This window comes from Eretmochelys imbricata, chromosome 21, assembly GCF_965152235.1.
Source record: "Eretmochelys imbricata isolate rEreImb1 chromosome 21, rEreImb1.hap1, whole genome shotgun sequence".
Taxonomy (NCBI): domain Eukaryota; kingdom Metazoa; phylum Chordata; order Testudines; family Cheloniidae; genus Eretmochelys; species Eretmochelys imbricata.
The window spans coordinates 4891316-4907973 of record NC_135592.1 but is presented as its reverse complement, the minus strand read 5'-3'; the positions used below and the strand labels follow the sequence as shown (position 1 = coordinate 4907973).

Below are 16658 nucleotides of genomic sequence, written 5' to 3'. Positions count from 1 at the left end.
CCAAACAAAAAATGAGCCAGAAAGCTGGGTGAGGAGAGAGAGAATCTCAGATCTTCATCACATTCTGACATGGGTACGAGTGCCAGGCTCGTGTCTCTGTGAGAGTGCATCTACTTCTTGGCCCTGCCACGGGAAATGAGGGGAGTTAACCTGATGGGAGTCGTTTTTCACAGTGTTCCCAAGGGAGGGAGGGTGTGCCAAGCATGCTACAACTCAGACTGAGGCAGTGGCATCCTCAGTACTATATTTAGGCTTAGATTTAAAATAGCAACAGGAGAAACGTACCCTAACAGACAAGAAGAAAATCCCAGCGGCTAATAGCACTCAGGAGCCCCAGTCAGGAATCAGGGCCCCATGATGGTAGGCACTGTACACAAATAGTAAAATGATAGTCACTGACCGAAAGACCTTATAGTGTAAGTAAGGGACTCACTCTGGAACAGGACTGCTATCCTACTCAGGGACAGGAACCATATTTCAGGTAGGTCTTGCTAAAATAATGAAAAGATCGATGTATATGATTCCTTTCATTATAGGATGGAGTAGGATTGACTGGTTAGGACGGGGTAGGCAACCTCTGGCATGTGTGCCAAAGGCGGCATGCTAGCTGATTTTCAGTAGGACTCTCACTGGCCGGGTCCGGGCCACCGGTCCGGGGGGCTCTGCATTTTAATTTAATTTTAAATGATGCTTCTTAAACATTTTAAAAACCTTATTTACTTTACATACAACAATAGTTTAGTTTTATATTAAAGACTTATAGAAAGAGACCGTCTAAAAACGTTAAAATGTATCACTAGCACCTGAAACCTTAAATTAGAGGGAATAAATGAAGACTCGGCACACCCCTTCTGAAAGGTTGCCGACCCCTGGGTTAGAACATAAAAGAGCAGGTGAAGTGGGATTCAGTCCCCACCTTGAGGGCGTATCTGATGGCGAACTGACACTACACTCAGTCATAGGTAAAAGGCAGAGAAGAATTTTGAGGCCAATGTAAAACTTCCCATGGAAACCCAGAGAGAATTCTGCATAACGGGAGATAGTATAGGAGGGCCTTACTACAGACTCCTGAGAATAGGTTTAGTACATACATTCATAGATTCCAAGGCCAGAAGGGACCACTGTGATCGTCTAATCTGACCTCCTGTATAACACAGGCCAGACAACTCCCCCAAAATAATTCCTAGAGCAGAGCTTTTAGAAAAAAAATCCAATCGTGACAATTAAGAAATGGTCAGTGATGGAGAATCCATCACAAACCCTGGTAAATTATTCCAATGGTTAACTACTGTTAAAAATTTACACTTTATTTCCAGTCTGAGTTTGTCTAGCTTCAACTTCCAGCCATTGGATCATGTTATACCTTCCTCTGCTAGACTGAAGACCCCATTATTATATATTTGTTCCCCATGTAGGTTCTCATAGACTGGACTCAGGTCACCCCTTAACCTTCTCTTTGTTAAATAGATTGAGCTCTTTGAGTTTCTCTCTATACGGCAGGTTTTCCAATCCTTTTATCATTCTTGTGGCTCTTCTCTAAATCTTCTCCAATTTAACAACATCCTTCTTGTTTTGAGGGTACCAGAAATTGACACAGTATCCTAGCAGTGGTCACATCAGTGCCAAAATTAGAAGTAAAATAACCTCTCTACTTCTACTAGAGATTCCCCTGTTTATGCATCTCAGGATTGCATTAGCTCTCTTGGCCACAGTGTCACACTGGGAGTTCAAGTTCAGCTGATTAGCCATGTAAAATATGACAGAATTCACCTAGCAGCACATTCCAGGGAGAAATCAAATATTCCATTTTAATAATCAGTTGGTGTATCCTAAACATAAAAAAATACTCACTGCCATGTCAGGATGGATAAAGGGTCCATCTAGTCTGCTATTCTGTCTCTAGTCAAGGCTTGATGGTTCAGAGGAAGGGATAAACCCATAAAATATAGCTAATTATGCAATACACATGGTAGTGTTCAGCATTAAACACAAACAATCAATTCTATGAGAGTAACTTCAGAGTGCAGCTCCCCATCTTTGAGCTTCACTGACTTTTGGTTCATTACTGAAGTTCAATTCAGGCAAAGTCCTGCAGTTCAAGACTGAAAGAACATTGCCATTAAAGGCAGTATTGTTTGTATAGGGACTGCATGGTTTGGCCTCACACGTTTAGCCAAACTGACCTGTTAGAGTTAAAATAAAATTCAAGGCCCTCATCCGGCAAAGAAACCATTGAACCCACATTCAATAAAGCTGCAGGATTGGAGCTTAAGTGTCTATGGATTTACTGCAACTCTGTGTCCTCCTTGAAGAAAACATTCAGGCTACATCCCATGTCATCAACAACATAAAGGAAACTCCCAGCGACCCCGCACAGTCAGATATTTCATACACAGTTCATAGTCATAGGGGCGGCATTAACATCTGAACGCTTTATGTACCTTTTCCTCCTAATGCCTATGATCAGAATTTCCTTCGTGTTGGCAATGGTTACAATGAGGTAACTGTGAAGTCTACCCTCCATCTGTACCCCGCAAATGAGAGTGAGTACACACCGTGTTAACAGGCAGACCACAGAACAGCTGCACGCTCTCTCTTAACCCCTTGCTGGCAGTGAAGAGGACCCCTGCTTTATTCATCTGGAGCAGCAAAAAGCACCTGATACACACAGATTGTACCAAGTCAGCTGGTTGCATCTCCAAGGTGCTTTCTCAAGTGCTTTGCTTGTGCTAATATCGCAATATTAAATTTAAATATTAGTCTATACAAGGCCTGAAAAGGTTTGTGTCATTTTAAAGATCTTCTCAGGAAGGGGAAGTTTTTCATAAAGAAGAAGAGATATTTATGTGTAGATCTTATCCCAACCCATTATGTTCTCAAGAAAACTTATATCCTGCATTCTTACTTGTCTTCCAGTTAAGAAGTAAGCATAGATGACAATAAGAAATGCGAGAGGCATTTATTAGAAAACATAATATTGTGAATGTTAGTGTTAATGAAATAAGCCAAGCTGCCATCCCTGGATGAAAGTCTTTAGAACAGATACAGCCTGGAAACTGGCAGTGAAAGCTTTCTTCATATACAGCATGCCTCAGACTTGCTCTGGAATGACTCCATCTAATGGCGAGAAGGAAATTCAGTCTCCATGGCCCATTCTATGATTATCCTGTCTACAAGCCTGGGGCCAGATTTTCCAAAGAGCTCATCTCCTGTTTACTCACCAGAACAAGTAGCCAGATTTTCAGGAAAGGTCATCATGCGGCATGTGCATTGGGTGCTGAGCACTTTTGAAAGTCTAGCCCCATGGAAGCCAACTGTGACATTCATTTTTCTGTATCCCACTACCAGCCTCTAAACTAACCACTCCCCTATGAAATGCACTTCCATGACACCTTAAAAGTAGAGATGGGACTGAATTGAAAAGTTCACATCCAAATCTGAATTGTTGCACTATGCAGGGGTATTTGGATCTAGGGTTTTGGTTTTGGCCACTTTTCTTTTTAAATGAAAGAGAGATTCTTTCCAGGAAGGAGCCCAATTCAAAAGAGTCAAATCACTGAGTTTTCCAGATAACAAATCACAACCAGGAGGCATGATTTCATGCCTGGAATAATAATTAACGTATTGCTAAATCTCTCCTTTTCACACGGCTTTGTGTTTACATGGACATCAGCAGGAAACTTTACCTCATTAGAATGACATAATGCCATTTACTTGACCTCCCAAAATGCCATAACTACCCAGACAAACACCTTTGAACTTTTCCAGATGTTTATAAAAATACAAGAGCTGTTTGGCCAAAATCTTTGCACCAACATGTATCATAAAACAAGGACTGGATCTTCCTCCACCTTAACTTGCCTTTGGATTTGCTCAGTTTTATTACAAAGACTCCTTTTCTCCCCTCACCTCTCCAGCACATGCAACCATTTTAATACAAGAAGTATCAAAGTGTTTTGCAGCTGTAGGACTAAAAAAATCTCTAACAATGCAGATGGAAACTGGGATACCACTCCTAAGTGGCATTTGGCTAAAAACCTCAATCATTTATTGCACAGCACATTCTTATTAGTTTTGAAAAACTTGTGTGAATTTTATTAAGGACTTGAGAATTAAAGCCAAATGAAACTTTAAGCATAAAGCAATCAAAGTCTAGTAAGGCCAGCAGGGAAGGGAGTGATTACTCAGTCTGTGTGAGAATTCACCCCCAAATTAGTTGTAGGGGACACAATTTCACAAATATTTATTTTATTCACCTTTTTACTACCCTACAACAAAAGAGTATCCACCCAGTACTTTGGACATCCTTGACAATCTGATAAAACTAATTAATAAACAGACCTGGCACTTATCCCAGATCAAATCAAATAACCCAGCAACAGCATAAACACAACAAAAATTAATTGACTTACCTTCATCATCCATACCTGAGTTCTGCACCAGTGCTACCCAACCCTACCCAATACCCATCTCCTTACAGTAAAGGAACAGACTCAGATCAACACGGGGCAGTCTCAGCAGTTTGTATCCCATTTTGTAGTAAAAGGCAATTAAATACAGGGTTTTCGTCCTTTCATCTGCATCTTCACAATGACTAACCTACAACCTGTGGAAGTAGCTGCCTCTTCTATGATGGCAGTACTAATTAGCCTTTATATAATACACCTCGTCTTCAAATCACTTGACAATCATTTTGCCAAATTCATCTCTGCTTTAATACTTTTGACTTCAACTAACTAATTTATCCTTCCAAAAACCTTGCAGGGTAGGTATTAGCCCAATTTTACAGATAGACAAACCGAGGCAGAGCTTAAATGACACACAGCTAAAGCCACAAGGGCAGAACCAAAATGAGCACTTAGGAGTTCCTGGTCCTTTAAGGGTACGTCTACACCTCAATTCAACAGCCCCTTAGCTTGAGCCCCATGAGCCTGAGTCAGCTGGCATGGCCCAGCCGCGGGCTTTTAATTGCAGTGTAGACATACTCTAAGACTATACTTCTGCAGTCAAAGTGTACAGGTACAGTAGGTGCACTGGGTGTCAGTAGGCTGTGATTCAGGACCGGGTGTGTTGGTCGGAATGGGGAAGCAGTGGAGAAAGAAGGCAGAACAGAACTACAACAGTGTGAGCCAGGTTTCAATGTTTGCCTTTCATTAAGCCAACAGCTGCAATTAGCAGCACCTTTTGGGACTCTGAGCTACATTACTCATGAAGCTCTAGTTTTAGTCCTCTCCAGCCATGTGGCAGGAATTCAAGCGGGTGGAGCTCCCTTTGCTCTGGAAATATCTAATAAAATCCACCTTCCCTTTTTTTCCCCTTTTCCACACAGCCCCAGACAGGATATGGGTGTGGATCTGCAGTCACGAATGACACAAAGGAAAGGGCAAACAGAATGTGGGAAGGAGGAGGGTTAACAACTCAAACCATTACATCACTGCAGTCAGCTGTGAGTGGAGTTACCCAATCAACACTTAACCCTGCTCAGTCAGGGCCAGTAAAGAGGGATTTTGCTTTGTCTTGTAGCCTAACTTAAGTTGGCTCTTAGATAAGCCACTGACCTCAGGAGCCTGATTTCTCAGGCAGCTTCTAAGATGCTTGTGGCTTGTATACTTATAACAATCAGCCTTCTAGAAGAAGTTGAACCTGAATTACAGTTCCTCCTTGGCCTCACCAATTTTCAGCACTTAAACTGCTTTATTTTGCGGGATCTTGGTAAAAGAATATGTACTTGAGGATGATCACATGCAGAAATAGGTTGACATATGAAGCATAGAGATGCAGCACCACACTCATAGGAACAAACACATATAGTTTGCATGAGGTATAAATACATACAGTGTCTTGCACTAGTGCACCATCTACAAGTTTTAATACATTCACTAATAGGACAATTCACTGCACTGTCCACCAGTAGTGCATACTTTCTAGCATATATACGTCGTCATTCTTCCTGTTAATATTGTAGCCATGTAAAAATCACCTAGAGCTAAATCTTGGCATACAGAAACATTCCTAAATGTCAACAAAGGTTTGGTTTGGGTTTGATTCAAGTCCCAGGCAAAAGTCTTTATTTTAAACTAACAGGTTTGCCCATCTCTAGTGATTCAGCGCTGTATTGTGATCTCCTGATCTACCCATTTGATGGTGTAACTGGAATGTACAAACCAAAGTAACCCCCCGCCCCCCTCATTTTTAAAACGCACATATCTCAGTTGTTTTTAGCACTTCAGAATAAACCAGAAAGGCCAAGTAGATATTGTGGACAAATATTTCCCACTTAGAAGCTTTCACTCAGAAAGATCCCAAGGTATAATGCAAGTTATATTTACATACAGCACCGGCTGAAATGCAACAGTTCCTGGGATGCACAGCACCCTTGTACACTGTTATGGGGAAGGGACATTTTGACTTCTGACTCTAAGGCTATGTCTACACTGCAGCTGGAATCGATGCTCTGAGATCGATCCACTGGTGGTCAATTTAGTGCATCTAGTGAAGACCCGCCAAATCGACAGCAGATCACTCTCTAGTCGGCCCCTGTACTCTACCCCGACGAGAAGAGTAAGATAAGTCAATGGGAGAATTTCTCCTGTAGACCCCATGGTAACCCGACCGAAGGTACGTTGACTCCAGCTACGTTATTCACGTAGATCGACTTACCACGGTAGGGTAGACATAGCCTTAGGCAAACACTCAAATGAGAGGATAGATGGTTTTGTGGGGTCTCAGGAGAAAGGGGTTCTGTTCCTACCTCTGCCACGGGCCTACTCTGTGACCATGGGCAAATCACTTTGGGATTAATTTTCAAAAGTGCTCAGACGGTGTGGTTCAAAGGTTTTAAAATTCCATGGGCTGACATGGTGCTGGGAATGCATCCAACAAGTTAAGCTATGAAATGTAGCCCAGCTGCTGACAATCAGCTCACAATAGTATTACTTAGCTCTTATATAGTGCTTTTCATGCATAAACGTCACAAAAATTTGCAAAAAGGTATCCTTATCCCCATTTTACAAATAGGGAATCTGAAGCATCAAGGTGAAATAATTTGCTCAAGGTAACAAAACAGGTTAATGGCAGAGCCAGGAATAGAAACCTAAGTGCAATATCTAAAATGTATGCAAAGTAGTTCTTGGAAAGACTATAAATTGTTACAGGAATAAATCTAAATTATAGTTTAACATTTACCCTGAACCTATTCTAATCTTACTTCAGAGTCTGAAAAGATGGGTCAACAAATTTTCCTTTGGAACAGCATAAAGCTGCTCTGTTTTCACTTACTATATGTCAATGGGAAAGAGGGAATTCTTAGCTTGCTATATAAGCCAATTTGTACATAGCTCTTGAAAGGCATCCTTCTGTTGTCTAGCACGGAAGTGGAGAAATGTTGCTGAGCCTCTGATAGTGTGGCTGATGTTATTAGGCCCTGTGATGGTGTCCCCTGAATAGATATGTGGGCACAGTTGGCAATGGGCTTTGTTGCAAGGATAGGTTCCTGGGTTAGTGGTTCTGTTGTGTGGTACGTGGTTGCTTGTGAGTATTTGCTTCAGATTGGGGGGCTGTCTGTAGGCAAGGACTGGCCTGTCTCTCAAGATTTGTGAGAGTGTTGGGTCATCCTTCAGGATAGGTTGTAGAGCCTTAATAATGCGTTGGAGGGGTTTTAGTTGGGGGCTGAAGGTGATGGCTAGTGGCGTTCTGTTATTTTCTTTGTTAGGCCTGTCCTGTAGTAGGTGACTTCTGCAAATACTCACCAGCAACCACATACCACACAACAGAACCACTAACCCAGGAACCTATCCTTGCAGCAAACCCCATTGCCAGCTGTGCCCACATATCTATTCAGGGGACACCATCACAGGGCCTAATAACATCAGCCACGCTATCAGAGGCTCGTTCACCTGCACATCCACCAATGTGATATATGCCATCATGTGCCAGCAATGCCCCTCTGCCATGTACATTGGTCAAACTGGACAGTCTCTACGTAAAAGAATAAATGGACACAAATCAGATGTCAAGAATTATAACATTCATAAACCAGTCGGAGAACACTTCAATCTCTCTGGTCACGCGATTACAGACATGAAAGTTGCGATAGTACAACAAAAAAACTTCAAATCCAGACTCCAGCGAGAGACTGCTGAATTGGAATTTATTTGCAAATTGGATACAATTAACTTAGGCTTGAATAGAGACTGGGAGTGGCTTCGTCATTATGCAAGGTAACTTATTTCCCCTTGTTTTTTCCTCCTCCCCCCCCCCCCAAGACGTTCTTGTTAAACCCTGGATTTGTGCTGGAAATGGCCCAACTTGATTATCATACACATTGTAAGGAGAGTGATCACTTTAGATAAGCTATTACCAGCAGGAGAGTGGGGTGGGGGGAGGTATTTTTTCATGCTTTGTGTGTATAAAAAGATCTTCTACACTTTCCATAGTATGCATCCGATGAAGTGAGCTGTAGCTCACGAAAGCTTATGCTCAAATAAATTGGTTAGTCTCTAAGGTGCCACAAGTACTCCTTTTCTTTTTGCAAATACAGACTAACACGGCTGTTACTCTGAAACTTGATGGGTTCTGTGATACTCTGCACGCCACGCCCTAGTAATATGATTATGATATAATTATGTGGCATCTTATACAAGGTATGCCTTGTAAGGTAGTATTCTAAAAGTCTTGATCTCTTGAACATTAATATCCTGTTGGATTGTATGTGTTATCACTGTACGTGAAGTTCTAGAGTTTTGCTATGTATGTGTTACTGAAAGATGTTGTGAAGTTGAAAACACCCACAGCTAGCCTTTCAGGTACAACAGTGAAGAAGCTAGACAGTGCTAATGGCCCATCAGCAAAGACAACTGACCGTGGAAAAGGTTTGTCCTCAACAGGAACATTTCAGCCATGAGTAATGGATGCTATGACTCAACAAGGCATGCAACCAGACCACATGACACTGAACTCCATTTTGGTACCTGTATTTTTCCACAAGCTGGGCAGGGAATTTAGCTTGGAACAAAGGGTTCCCACCGTATGGAAAAACTATATAAGGTGGGGAGTGACATCACTTGGCTTCACTCTCCACACAAGAGAAATCCTGGAAACATCTAAGGATCTAAGGATCAAAGACTGAACTGGGGAAAGTGCTGGTCCCAGGCTAATGGGATTTCTAGCCTGTGTATGGAAATTTGGTGGACTGCTTGTATCATCAGTCAGGGTGAGAGACTGCTAATTCAAATTGCTTATCTATCTAGTATATTAGGCTTAGTTTGCATTTTTGTTTATTTGATAGATAATCTGCTTTGATCTGTTTGATATCACTTATAAATCACTTTTAATCTATCTTTCTGTAGTTAATAAACTTGTTTTATGTTTTATCTTAACCAGTGTGTCTTTAAGTGAAGTGTCTGGGAAAATCTCATCTTGATTAACACAGGCTGGTTTTGCGTATCTTTCCCATATCAAGGGGGAAGTGAACTATATTAATGAACTTGCATTGCACAGATCCCTGTGCAATGCAAACTTGTTCTGGGTTTATACTCCAGCAGGGGTGCTAGCCTGGGGAGCTGGGAAATTGTTGTGCTCCGTTATGAATCTATGGGAGGCTTAAGAAGGCATTCAGGTAACTCAGTTGGGTGTATGGTGCCACCTGCTGTCATTTTGGGTGATAACAGGACCTGGAGAGGCTGGCTGAATCACCAGCAGAGCAGTGTGAGAGAGAGACCAGCACAGCTACATTGTTAGGGGGCACAATGGTTCCAGCAGCTCCCAGACTGCATCCCGGGGGTAACAACCTGTCACAGATTCCCAGACCTTTATCTCCTCCTGACCAAAAAGGTTTGTTTGTATGAATCCCTGCAAATGACCAAATTTTGCACAGCACCTGCTATAAGTCTTCCTGAATGAAAATAAGGCCTTAGGAGCAGCTTATTGTGAACAGAAGGGCTAAAAAAGGAGGAAGGGAGAACAACTCGTAGAATTAAGAGATGTGCAATAGAGCCTCCGCTTAGATGCTTGAAAATTGATAGCCAGCAACACTTCCTTTGCAGTACCTGGTTTTTAATATCATGACACTGAGTTTATATATTCTTCTAGTTTGTGAACCCTGAAAAAGCTGACACTTGAAAAAGCTCAGGTACTAGAAGCCACCAAAAAGGCAGCATTGTCTATGGACTAAGGTAAGTAACTAGGATATAGAACTTCACCTGTATAACTGATACACTGTGGAACCTTGAGACATGTCACCTAGGGACTTATTTTCACAGGTGCTAGGCACTCTCAGCTGCAACAGAAGTCAACGAGAAACGCAGGTATTCAGAACCTCTAAAAATCATGCCCTTAATTTTAAAAATGCTTTATTTTACCCTTACATGGAATGGAAATAATACTTCTCTACCTCACTGGGGTGTTCAGAAACTTACAGACTTGAAGGCCAGAAGGCACCATCATCTAGTCTGATATCTGGCCATAGAATCTTACACCCCTATTCTTGTCGTAGTGGGCCCACAGTCACTGGCTGAGTCACTGAAGCCCTCAAATCTTGATTTAAAGACTTCATATTACAGAGAATCCACCCTTTACTCTAGTTTGAAATCAGCAAGTGACCCATGCCCCATGTTGCAGAGGAAGGCAAACCACCCCCAGGGTCTCTGTTAATCTGATTTGGGGAAAAAGCCCTTCTTGACCCCAAATATGACCATCAGTATGTGGGCAAGACCAACCAGCCAGACATGTGGGAAACTAATTAACTGTGTGCAAAGCATTGCAATATGATGTACAAGTGCAGAGTATTGGCTTGGTTAATGAAAGGTATCACATTTTATAGTATGTGCATTTTCTCTCAAAGTCCATTACAGGTACAAAATAAAAAAATATCACCCCTCACCCTCCCAAACCCTATCACGTGATAATTTTGCCTTTACCTTTTTTCATCTCACAAGTGACTCAGATTTCTAATGCCAGACAAATGCTGTTGCACAAAAGCCTTGCTTACCACAGACCTCAGTCATACAATGCTGAAACACACTTTAAAGGCTTCTTCGTACTGCGCTTTCTGTAAGTGCCTACTAGAGGGTGAGATGAAATGGCTCAGATGAACAATTCTGTGGCCTGTGTTGTGCAGGAGGTCAGACTAGATGATCATAATGGTCCCTTCTGACCTAAATATCTATGAATACGTCATGCCAGCTTGATAGAGGCATGAACTTGATCCTTTTTGAAATATTAGCAATGAAACAAGAGACAGAAGAGCACAATGTAACTGCTTATTTAAGAGGATCGACTATCTCACATTTCACGGATTAAGGGGAAAATAAAGTAGGTTGGATACCTGCAGGGTCTTGGATGTTATTCTAATACAGCATATAGAATATTTAGACAAAAAAGTCCCCTTAAAATTTATTACACCAATCTTCATTAGTATTAAGATTCTTGGTTTTAGATTAAATACATGAAAATCTAATCAAAAAGTTAAATATTGCTTAAACAAAAACTAAAGCCCAACAAACAAAACACCCTGCACAAAACAAAAAACCTACAGACCAAAAATCCTTAGAATTTCTCTCTTTCCCACCCCACCCGCCCTCATGCTGAGTGTTACTTGTGGAATTAAGGTGTGTGGAGGATTCCCCATAGTCACAGGGAGTTCATCTGAGGAAGCAAAGGGTTTTTTTGGAAGTGGGCAGATTTTTTTATACCACCAGGTGTTTTGGTTACACTTGTTTTTTAAATAAGTGTTTAATTCCTATAAAATTATCACCACAAATTAGAAACCTCTGTCCTTTTAGACTAATGCAGAGCAACAAATGATACACATTCATTAGAGGTACTCCGTACATTTACGTCTTCCTTATAACATGGTTTCTAATGGGATGCTTTCATATCTTGGTTCCCAACTCTGCTTAAAGCTGTAATAATTCCTGTTCAGAACACTCATTTTTGGCTGTTTTGGAGAAGCTGGATTGGGGAAGTGTCCTTCCTCTTCCTATAATGTCCTCAATATAATGCTCTCCACGTAAGTCTGCTCCAATTTTATTGAACATACATTATATTACACTTATAGTACGCTCACTCTTTTCCCTACCCTGCTATCCAAGGAGCAGTAGTACAGAAAGGTATTTCCCTGTGCATTATCCACCCTCCCCCCCCATTTTGTGCTTAATGCATTTAGTAGCCATAAATGTAGCCTTTTTATGTTTAATACTCACCCATCAAGCTCAGAACATAGAACATTGTCCAGAAAAGCTGCTTCCTCTTCGCTGCTTTTAAACTCCCCTGTAACAACATCTCTGCTGATTACTTACAAGCAAAACTGGATATTACTTTAGTACTCTTGGGTTTTTAAGCTCTGCGGCAGTTCTGTCGAGACTGTGTGTGACTCCCCTTTAGTTCAAATCGTTCAGTCCACTAACATGTGCAGTGGAATTCCCTTGCACGGTTTATGCTTGTGGTTCCAAATTATGAGATGGAGTTTGTCCAAAGCTTGATCTAGCTTTAAATAGTTCATAGCAATCTCACTATCACATTTTTCCCCTCCCCTATATCCTTTCTTTTTTTTCACATGACACATGCTTAACTCTTTCATGGAACCTGGTTCTTTTCACTTTAAAAATGGAGAGACGTGCAATTTGCATTACACTGAAAGTGAGCATAATATGGTTTGTGTAGTTTTACCCTGAATTAATATGACTTAAAAGCAGTATAAAAATGTGAAATTACACATCCACCCACACCAACCCCTGTATGGTAATATTGCAGGAACTTTGAAGGCTTTTAGAATCTGGGATTTTTTGAGTAATTAAATTAAGAATGAACCAGGGGCCAAACCCACCACTGACTGAAATAAGAAGAATGCCGTTTACTTCAATCAGGAATTCACCTAGGCCAGCAGTGAACATGGTCCACAGATGAAAGGGCTTTGAAACTTATGGTCAGTATTGGGACTGAGTAACTGATAGATAAAAACAAGTTCTAAAGCCTTGGAGGGAGGCCTAGAAGGAACCTCCTGCAGCTCACTTCTGTTGATAACAAATGCAGCTAAAGATGCAAACTGGTAAATTCTAGAGGCCAAATATTTGGTTTTTGCTGGTACCCTAATGAGACCCAGGGACAAGTCATTTCTAGCAAGAATGATTTAACACACTCAGGGAAAAGGATGTCTTACATCAGTCAAGTTAATCCCCTCCTTACTCCTTTCAATTCAGATGGAGGACAGGTTGCTTTTTCCTGCCCATTTTCTCTGTTGCCTATTCTTCTCTGTTTAGCTTTTATTTTCCTTTCCTTCACAGCAAAAAATAACCTTAGAACAAGAGACCGCCCATTTTTCAAAATAAGGGTTACATCTTAACAGAGAATCTCACAGACACCTTCCTTCCCAGTCATGATTGTGCTGCACCCCCTACAGCACCACTCCACTACCTGTTTGTGGTAACTAGTTCTACTTTGGTAGAAATTTAGCATTAGGAAAGTATTTACTGTACTTTTAGCTGCCTTGATGAATTTTAGTAGGTGGAAGAATGAGAGTCACCACCTTTTGACCAACAAACTCTCTAAGTGGATCAACAACACACACACACACACCAGATGAGTTTGGGAACTTTGTTCTGAGAATATACAATCCATAAACTTGACAGGCTGCTCTCATAGTCATCCTGTGGATGGTGAACTCGACTGAAGCCACAAACCTGAGTTCTGGTCCTAGCTATGTCACTAACGTTTTGATCTTCACTAAGTCACTTAAACTCTGACTCAGTTTCCTCACCTGTAAACTGACAATAACAATTCACTCCGTTTGTAAGGAACTTTGAGATCCTCAGGTAAAAAACCACTCCGTAAGTGCTATATATTTGTTCTGACGTCACATTGGTGAGAATCAAAAGTAAATCCATCAGAATCAATGGAGCAGACTGAGGCACTAGACCCTAGAGCGCAATTTGGAGATTTGTCAAGATTTGTAAAGGTACAAATTGTTCCTTTAATATTATAAATCTTAACAATATAAGAAAAAAACTACTGTTGCCTGGCTTTTCTATTTGTGGGTGTGCAAACAACAACTTTAAAAACGTCAGTATGGAAGATAAAGAAATATTTGTTCTGTTCAGTGTGACAAAGCAGCTGAAAAAGTAAACACTGAATTGACCTTAATTTTTGTTTTTGATGCTATATTTAAAAAACAACATTTATTTTACCAAAGAAGTCAGTCTCAGCAAGATGCCTACCTAACAGGATGTACAGCAAAATAAAGAGGGGAGAGAGTGAGAATAATAAAGGCACCCTCCCCAATCTAATATTTTCCATTTGGATGCCTTTCATTCCTGTTCTGCTCCCGGACACCTTACTGCCATATCTGCCTACCCCGCCCCAAATGAAAATATAGTCGTGTTGCAGACTGTTATAAGCATTAAGAAAACACACCTGTTATGGACGTATCATGTGAAACGAAATCCCTCAGTAGATTGTGTTTTAATTAGAGCTGTCAATTAATCGCAGTTAACTCACATAATTAACTCAAAAAATTAATCGCAATTAAAAAAATTAATCGTGCTGTTAAACAATAGAATACCAATTGAAATTTATTAAATATTTTTGGATGTTTTTCTACATTTTCAAATATATCAATTTCAGTTACATCACAGAATACAAAGTGTACAGTGCTCACTTTATATTATTTTTATTACAAATATTTGCACTGTAAAAATTATAAACAAAATAAATAGTATTTTTTAATTCACTTCATACAAGTACTGTCATGCAATCTCTTTATCATGAAAGTGCAACTTACAAATGTAGATTTTTTTTGTTACATAACTGCACTCAAAAACAAAACAATGTAAAACTTTAGAGCCTACAAGTCCTACTTCTTGTTCAGCCAATCGCTAAGAGAAACAAGTTTGTTTACATTTATGGGAGGTAATGCTGCCCGCTTCTTATTTACAATGTCACCTGAAAGTGAGAACGGGTGTTTGCATGACACTGTTGTAGCTAGCATCACAAGATATTTATCTGCCAAATGCACTAAAGATTCATATGCCTCTTCAAGCTTTGGCCATCGTTCCAGAGGACATGCTTCCATGCTGATGGTGCTTGTTAAAATGTAATGCGTTAACTGAATTTGTGACTGAACTCCTTGGAGGAGAATTGTATGTCTCCTGCTCTGTTTTACCCTCATTCTGCCATATATTTCATGTTATAGCAATCTCGGATGATGACCCAGCACATGTTGTTCGTTTTAAGAACACTTTCACTGCAAATTTGACAAAATGCAGAAAAGATACCAATGTGAAATTTCTAAAGATAGCTACGGCACTCGACCCAAGATTTAAGAATCTGAAGTGCCTTCCAAAATCTGAGAGGGATGAAGTGTAGAGCATGTTTTCAGAAGTCTTAAAAGAACAACACTCTGATGCAGAAACTACAAAACCCTAACCACCAAAAAACAAAATCAACCTTCTACAGGTGGCATCTGATTCACATTGTGAAAATGAACATGCGTCGGTCCGCACTGCTCTGGATTGTTACCAAGCAGAACCCGTCATCAGCATGGATGCATATCCTCTGGAATGCTGATTGAAGCATCAAGGGACAAAATATTTAGCGCATCTGGCATGTAAATATCTTGCATTACCGGCTACAGCAGTGCCATGCAAATGCCTGTTCTCACTTTCAGGTGACATTGTGCACAAGAACCAGGCAGCATTATCTTCTGCAAATGTAAACAAACCTGTTTGAGCGATTGGCTGAACAAGAAGTAGGACTGATTGGACTTGTTGGCTCTAAAGTTTGACATGGTAGAAAATGTAGAAAACATCCCAAAATATTTAAATAAATGGTATTATATTATTGTTTAACAGCACGATTAATCGCAAATAATTTTTTTTAATCACTTGACAGCCCCAGTTTTAATTATATCCATTTACTGGCATGATAAAATTGAAGTGGCTTTTATTTTTAATTTAGGACAGAAAAATGTCTCTGGGAAGGAAACATCTGTTGTTAACAGATTTGATCCAAGTTTTATATATAGGCTCCTTTTATGTTGTTTTAACATTTTTTAAAAAGTTAGCTGACACAGCTGTACAGCTGTGATAAAAAGGCCATAAAATAACCCAGTAAACTATAGCTTACAAATATATACACACACTTAACCCCTCAAGCTGGACCTTACATCACTAACCCTTTGCAAAGTATACTGAGAGTGAAGGAGTAAAAAGGTCTATAGAAGTGCTAAGTCTTATTTTAAGAAGGAAGGCAGTGAACTGGTTTTATTAAAATAAGAAATTAGCCTGAACTGCAATGTTCAAATCCAAGCTTAACAGATATCCGTGTGCTCAAATTTAGGGCACGGTTTGGCTCATTCTATAGCTAGGACGATTGTAAATGTTTTTAGATCTGGATAAGAATTCAAACTCTCCCCAAATCAGGGAATTGCACAGATAAAGGAGTTTGATTTGAGACTATCTCCTCTTAAAAAATGAATCCACTGAGCAAGCCTCCATAATTATAACCTGGGCTGAACATTTCCTCAACACACAAAACAATAATAAAAGAATCAATCTGGAATTTCAGATCAATGGAAAGTATTTTTCCTGCTGTTTTTCATACTCTCTTTTAGAAAGGAAACAGAAAATACTTATTTATCTGAAGGAGTTGGATTTCATGATTACTAT

At 40.3% G+C, this 16658-nt stretch overlaps 1 protein-coding gene across 3 annotated transcripts in view; it reads right to left on the bottom strand.

Annotated features, from left to right (window-relative positions):
• Positions 1 to 12437, bottom strand: part of CD34 (CD34 molecule) — a 30471-nt gene extending 18034 nt beyond the window's left edge. For all 3 annotated transcript variants that reach the window (XM_077839438.1, XM_077839437.1, XM_077839439.1), the window contains exon 1: positions 12201 to 12437. In XM_077839438.1, the coding sequence (XP_077695564.1) occupies positions 12201 to 12279 (79 nt within the window). In that variant the 5' untranslated portion in view covers positions 12280 to 12437. The remainder of the gene's footprint in view (positions 1 to 12200) is intronic.
• Between the last annotated feature and the right edge of the window lie 4221 nt (positions 12438 to 16658).